This window comes from Prenolepis imparis, unplaced genomic scaffold (genome assembly GCF_030444845.1).
Source record: "Prenolepis imparis isolate NDT839.2.m4 unplaced genomic scaffold, iyPreImpa1.0 SCAF_8, whole genome shotgun sequence".
Taxonomy (NCBI): domain Eukaryota; kingdom Metazoa; phylum Arthropoda; class Insecta; order Hymenoptera; family Formicidae; genus Prenolepis; species Prenolepis imparis.
Window position 1 is genome coordinate 13,233,593 of NW_028141166.1, and position 7,998 is coordinate 13,241,590.

At 30.6% G+C, this 7,998-nt stretch overlaps 1 protein-coding gene across 2 annotated transcripts in view; it reads right to left on the reverse strand.

The window, feature by feature from the left end:
• LOC145939553 (uncharacterized) overlaps positions 1-7,998 on the reverse strand; it is a 75,662-nt gene that overhangs the window by 39,969 nt on the left and 27,695 nt on the right. For both annotated transcript variants that reach the window (XM_083043952.1, XM_083043954.1), the window contains exons 3-4: positions 3,172-3,368; positions 3,041-3,082 (exon numbers count right to left, since the gene is read on the reverse strand). Coding sequence is in view for 1 of the 2 variants with exons in the window: in XM_083043954.1 (XP_082900080.1) it covers positions 3,041-3,082; positions 3,172-3,233 (104 nt within the window). In the remaining variant the exon portion in view is untranslated. The remainder of the gene's footprint in view (positions 1-3,040; positions 3,083-3,171; positions 3,369-7,998) is intronic.

Here is a 7,998-nt window from a genome sequence, read left to right on the forward strand (position 1 = left end):
GTAAAATTTTTTATAGATAAATTAAACAGAAACCAATAAGTTTATAAATGTAATCACGTTGCTTGCAAAATGTTAAAAAATGCTAAAAAATTAAAACGCGAAAAAATTTACATCTACGTGGAAGTAAAAGTGTGCCCTGCTTTCGTTAAGTGACCCTGATCACGCAGTTGTTACATATGGTAATTAATTTTTAAATTACAGTACTACATAAAATCAAGCGAAAAGTAGTCTTCTGTATTATAAATCATTATTTTAGATCGTAAGAAAATATGAATGACAAGAAGACTACAGAAGTGAACTGATTTAGACAGGAATATTGTTAGTTTTTATTTGTATTTCAACTATTTAATTATAAGATAATCACAGTGAATGTTTAAGAGACAAAGAGAAAGAGGGCAAGAGAGAGAACATGGAATAAAAATTTGGTGTTTTTATTTTTTTATAAAAAATGGATTAAAAGCTATTTTTTTTAATCTTAAATGAGTATGTCTCTAATTTTTAACATTAAAATTTCTAACTTACTACACATCTTATGTGGGAAGCAGGGGAAAGTTTCAATTACAGATGGGTAAAATCGATACCATGACTTTCGTGAGAAAATTCAAAGAAAGGAAAAGCGAATTCCCGATTGATTCTAAAGGTCGCTCATGCAACAATGAATTCGTCGGTTCCGTATGTAATCGATTGCGGCTGCACCCATTTAGTAAAAGTTAAGACACTGATATATTATAGTAGATCGCGATAGGCGTTGTCCGCGAATTTGTACGCGCATCTCAAAATAAGCTGCGAATTTAAACTCGACCTAGAAAACATCTAATTTATATACATTGCGACATGAATTACGTGGGTAAGAAGCTATTATCGTAAGCATATTTATCCTATGTGAATCCAAATACAACGTGATATTAAAATTCTACCGGAAAGAAACGCGAGAGTTTGAACCGAAAATAAAATATTAACAGAACCATTATATACATTTGGATAATTTTTATAATAAAAGAGCGAAAAATCTTTATTTAATTATTCTCTTTTTTTTATTAAAAATTTATTCAAAGTACTTAATTTAAAAAGATCTATTATTCTTTAAAAGAAAAAGTTGTCAGACTGACCAAAAGGATTACGGAAGATTAACAGGCTCTTCTTCGATAATAGCATTATTGATATTCCCTGCACGTCAGTTACATGCGGTTACTCGTATTACCGTGACGTGTCAGAAAGTGATTTCATAATGCACAATAGCGAACCGAGTCGCGTTCAGAATTCTGTCTGCGGTCTACTGCGATTTGGCAATCCCTTGAAAACTTTTTATTTCTCCTCGTGAACATCCTCGCTATCGCGCACCATTAACTAAACAGGGGAAAGCTGTCCTCCTCCGCGATTTCAATCATCACGGAGTTAATTTCTTCGTTTGTTCAGAGACAGATTGTGGAAGAGAGAATACGGTATGCAGAAATTACTTGTTCGCGATGCTTTTTGTGCAAAGAGATTATTACGTTTCTAATTCGCCTTACGTCGGGAGACGAAAATTGATGTATATAACATGACTGTGATAGCCAGTTATGCAAGGTTCGCATTAAATCTGCTCCACATAACAAGAAGATTGAATCCTATCACTTGCCATCTTCGCGAGATTTCTATGAAACTTTCGCGCTATATAACGAGACCATATATTTCATGCAATCAAAATACTTAAATTTAACATTTGTCTATTGTTCCGAATTAGGATAGGTTTTAAAAGTTATATAATTTCCATACAATATCAAACGTTAATTTAGTTATGACATAATATGCTCCTATACAATATTTTTTGTGTCGGATATTATAAGGAAAAACGATTCTGTGTATGTGTGTGTATATGAATTAAGCGGTATTCTTTATACATTATATAAAAATTCGACAGACATACTAAGAATGAAGATATACTTAAAAGAGAGAGAGATAAAACGTCAGAATATTTTTTTCTTTTGATATATTCAAAATCATTTGCACAATTAGATTTAATGTGGTAACATAACTCAACACTTTCTAAATTATTTTTAAATTTTACAGCATAATTTCCTTTTAATAGTCAAGTTTCACGAAGATTTTAAAGAAGTGTGATCTGTATTCTAAGCTTTGTTAAGAAAAGGTTTAGTTTAATCTGATCAAAAAATCTAGATATTTATTTGAAAAATTCTTAAATAATCTATCCTGTTCCAGAAGTCACATGGAGGATAGTCACCATGCTCGAACAAGGTTCACCCTGACCTACTTCCGGTCAAGTTCATTGCTCATCCGCCATAAGAGCTCCCACACTCACCTTTCTCACGTCGCATGCTTTTAAATGCTCCTCTCGTGTAACTCTTTCATAGTTTCAATGCGTTATGAATATTTTGTCAGAAAGACAACAATTATAACTTGAATGATATTTAAATATATGATAAATGATATATATAAAGTTAATACATATCGCGCGAAAAAATATATTTGTTATATATAGTTTTCGTTATTAATTTACACAATTATTATATAGAATAAGAATGAATTTTAGTGATTCCATTTCACAAAGAGATCATAAACATATAAATAAAATTTAATTTCATAGAGAAAGATATTATTTTTCTATAGAATAAATATCATTTTTTAATAAGACATCAATACTATAGCTCATGTAATCGACAATGAAACATTTACATATTTATTAACATTGATATTTGTGTGTGTCTATTTTCAACTTCCGCATGTTTTTATTACATTTTGTAGAATGAATAAGCAGCTAAATCGGACCCTTTCTAAAAAAGGCATGTTAAGTCGATTCTCGCAAGTATTGTTGCGAGCATCGACTTAATATACTTTTTTTTAGAAAGGAATGTTATAATATTTTAAATTCGATTAATATTTTTGACAATTATCAGCTGATTTTTGTCAAAAAATATTAATCGCGGATAAGATATTATAACATATTATTTAAAACCTATTACTGTTTTAATATTTTCAACATATTATGTACACTCCCATTATCGTTATAAAAATGTTACAAAATAAACAATTTCTCACTCACCGATACCTGCAATAGCGGAGTTGTAGTACACAGCACAGTGATCTGAAAACAAAATATTCAAATTATGTATATGAATATGTGTGTGTCGAATCTCATAAACGATGCAGTTTAGCAAAAATGTTCTTGCATACCTCACAGTTGCCCCGTTGTCGCCCGATGCCTCCCCGGGCCTGCTCCTCCTCTCTTGGTCCATGGTAGCACTCACGACACTCGCGAAAACACGAATAATTACGATCGCCCGACACTTTACACGGAACTCCCGACGCGCGAAACTTTACACGACACTCCCGACACGACGCGTGAATCGCACTGTGTATCGCAATGCTACCTGTAACAAATAAAATACATACATATATTAGAATAATCTTATTATTTCGCATTATAACATACACAATATAAATATGTAAACTAGAATTAACGATAGATATATCCACGGATCGCAACACATTCGCGCGCGCGACAACAGATTAAGTTGGGTTAGGTTGGCAAGAAATTTTGCATCGAATTTTTCGCGAAATGTGCGTTTCGAACAATTACGCCTACATATTAACGTTGAAATTATGATATGCGATTGATAAATATTACAATACAAAGATTAGAAATCGTTTCTAACGATTATGCTTACTAATTAATCACAGCGGGACGCAGCTCCAACTGCCTGATACTCGCGGTGTTTCGGTAATGGCCGAAACTACAAACATCGGCAACTTCATTCTAATAGCGCGCGCGATACTATATACATGGCTTAATATTAATAATTAATTAAAGCTCGAAGGAAATTCGTTCGAAAAGATATAGCTTTAGAATAAATGTAATTTTCGAAAATCGACTAACGTCTCATCTCAATATTTATAAATATAGGTATCCGGTTGTCTTTATTTTAGTTTAATTAATATTTCTATTTTGCTTTTAGAACTCTTTTTAGAACTCATTTAGATCTATAAATTTTTTAAATCCTGATAATTACTGATAAGGAAAATGCCGTAGGGCAAAGTGATATGCTGCGTAAAGTTATTTCGCATTATAACATACACAATATAAATATAAATATATAAGCTAGAATATTTAATTTTCGCTTTATTAATATTTTTTGACAGAAATTAGCCGACTATCTGAAGTTTCAATTCAAAACCAACCTATTTTTTATACTAAAACAACACAAGCGCGCGCCATTCTTCGATTTTATATTAAAAAGAATGATGTTAAAAAAAAATAATATAAAGTTTGTTTAAATTCGATTAATATTTTTTGACAGAAATCAGCTGATTAAAGCATTAATTTGTTAATTAATTTTTAAAATAATAATATGCTATAAAAATTAAAATAAAAATATGCTTTAAATAATGTTATAATATACTTTAAACTCAATTAATATTTTTGACAGTTATCAGCTGATTTCTGCCAAAAAATATTAATCAAAACTAAGGTATTGTAACATATTATTTACACATTACTATTTTAATTTTTTACTATATTATTATTTTAAAATTTAATTAGCAAATTAATGCTTTAATCAGCTGATTTCTGTGAAAAAAATATTAATCGAGTTTAAACAAACTTTATATTATTCTTTTTTTAAATATCATTCTTTTTAATATAAAATCGAAGAATGGCGCGCGCTTGTGTCGTTTTAGTATAATACAAAAATAGGTTGGTTTTGAATTGAAACTTCAGACAGTCTGTCGACTCTTTATTTCGTAAGCAAATAGATTGTTGAGTTGTATAAAATGCGATTACACAGCACCAAAGTGGAGAGAACCCAGTTGCTCATTTAATAAAGAAACAAGTTCTTATGGTTAGAATACTACGAGTATTACGTTATGACGTCATTGCGTTGTGATTAATCAACTCATAATGCTGCATCGTCTAGCAAATCAATAAAGAGAATGAGGAAAAGAGAAATAGAACAAGAAAATAAGTTGAGAATTTAAGCCTCATTGCTTTATGAAATTTGTAAGAATATAAAATAGATACTTTATATTATTTAAATGCACATATAAAATAAAATAATAAATAAGAAACTAAATAATAGTAAAGAAAAGAAATTACACTATTTTCTTAAGACACTTAATCTGACTACTTTGATTTGATTCATACATTAATTTATCCTGCTTTGCAAAAGCTATGTTTGCAAACTAGCACTTATAAATATATTCATATTAATATTATGTTTATTAAAATCTGTACTCCTCAATAAATAACATCGTAATTATTATATAACGCTATTATATAAAAAAATACCAGTTATTATTTAGCAAATAACAATGTAGAATCGTTAATCGTATTCTTCAATTAAACATTTAGTTCTTTTGAGAAGCTTATATCTCATTTAATTTTATCATCATTAAAATCAAATTATTTTGACTCGCAGTTAATTTCACTCAATTTACATCAACTAATTATTATATAATTGCGCCGCTTATTTGTCATTTATCGTATTATATTTCGCTAACTGCAGGCTAAAGATTATTGATTATCGAATCGATTTATACCGGAAAGACGTTCACTTCTCCATCCGCGTAATTCTTTTGCAAGAGGCAAATGGAATCAAATCATCGCAAATTGAGCCGCCACAATATCCGTCGTTGCGACCGCGAGACAAGGGAAAGGACGTTTGCGACAGTGGAAAGACGGTGATACGGCTGCGGCGGATTATTAAGATAATTGCATAGGAGAAGCACGAGATGAGGGGCCGGCCATGAGATAGGAATGCATTTTGCTTTACAGGCGGACTGCTTTCACCTGCGGCGATTCTGCAGGCACGAGACCACAGGATAAGACCTCATTGTTTCTGCTATCAATTAGCGTCGCTCGTGATGACAATCTCGTTTTTCTAGGACTCCCCCGCGCGTTCTCGGGCCGACTTTTGCCGTATGAAAATTTGGTCGATTGTTGTTCAAACGATCCGGCTTGAAGGAAGACCGATCATTTATTATTATCAACGAGAGGTTTTTATAGGATATTTTACTTAATGAATTTTTTTAAAGACGATTCTAACCGATTATTTGCAAGATATTGGCAATTATTTTTTTATCAAATAGACAGACAAGAGAAACTTTTGGTAAAAGTGTTTATTCTTAGAAACTTCTATTGCGTAAATTTTTATGGTAATTTCCCTTAGTAATATTTATATTTTACTCACTGTGGCATTTCAAAGAAGATTCTAATCACTCAGCATTTTACGAGATGGTTAGAAGCTTTCGTAAAAGACTGTCTTTCGCAAAAAGCCTACGACAAATATACGTACGGAAAATCTCGCATAAGCTACTTTTATAAATCGTAACACAGTGAAAGGAAAGGTGAAGGTCTAAGTGCGTGAGAATAGGTATACAGAGTGTCCGTAAAAAGGGTTTTTTCTTTCTTCATGAATTTATTTAAATAAATCTTGTGTAAAAATTAATTAATCAAAACAAGCTATAATAATTATTTGTTAAGAATATCACATTTCAAAGGAACGCATATAGAGTAGATTTTATGCCACTACCTGTATAAATAATATTACACGCGTACGTAATGTAAAAAAACACTAAAGTGCAATTAAAACATTTTTTAATTAAAGAATTGAATAGCGTAAGAATTGTTCACGTTGTTTTTCTACTTAATTTACTAAATAAATTCATGAATCTATCTGTATAAATATCCTAATGTATCGTAAGTGGAAATCTAGGTAACCGTGATAGCTTAGATAAATGTCAAATATTTTTTCTTTATATTTATTAAAGTTGTTATTTACATTAGTGTATATATATATATATCTATATATATATATATATAGAGAGAGAGAGAGAGAGCTCAGTTATTCTAAAAATATTATATGATAATAGTAGTCATAATATTTGCTTGTCCGTGCTCGATTTCTCTCTCTTTCTCTTTCTTATTCTTTCTCTACTTGTTAATCAACTCGCAACTAAGTTTAACCTCTTCACTACAACTCTTTGCTAGTAATAACGAATATACAATAAAACTAATATATTGACTGGGCATACTATACTTTCACAGCTTTTCCTCGCAAATATGAATACTTTCTACGAGAAATTATATATTTTTCCTATTGATATAGACTGCGATTTGTATCTCAAGGTTGCTCACAACGTATGCTTATGCTATTTAACAGCTATTTGTGGAACAACGACATAATGTAAAGATCTTCGAGTGCTCGTTGTTTGTCAAGTTTACGTAGATTCGACAAAACAAACCGTAAATTTCTCTCACTTTCAATTTTGTAACAGCCATTTGTTTACTTTATGCATTTATAATATAATACATTAATTGAACGAATTTTAATTAATAAAAGAAGCCAAACGGTCTTGCGAAATTAAACCAAAAAATGTGAAAGGTTTCTGTATATTCGAATTTCAATAGTTATAAAGAATTTAAAAATATAATTCAAAATTTAATTAAAATAACATTTCTAATTGTCAAAGCTTATTGGAAAATATACAACATACGCCTAATATGAAAATCGACTTATTAGATCAGTAATTTATCGACTACTGTATTTTTGATCGTTCTATGCAGAACAACATGAAACGTGTCCGGTATCGGGGGGCCGTGCGAATGCTGAAGACACGCAATCATCAGCACCCCGTATATCCGGTCATTCAATTCGACAATTCACCTTCCTTCTACCTTTCTTGCTTGTCCTTATTTCTCATCACTTAAGAGGACATTAAAATGATATGTTTCCAAAGAGTGCTATGCCTTTGCGATTTTTACGAAAGTATCTTTATATCAAAATTCTAGAAATAAATTCCAGATAAATTTCAGAGACGATACGAGAACGTTCATACAACAAAAGATTCTAAAGCATTTTCATATTGCATGAGATGTTATTATATTTAAATACATATTCTTAGTAGGTTGTGATTTTTAAGTTTCTGGTATTGCAGTCTGGAATTTGAGTTATTAAATATCAAATTCAAATTTCAGACTTGAAAGTTAAAGAGAGAAAGAGAAAC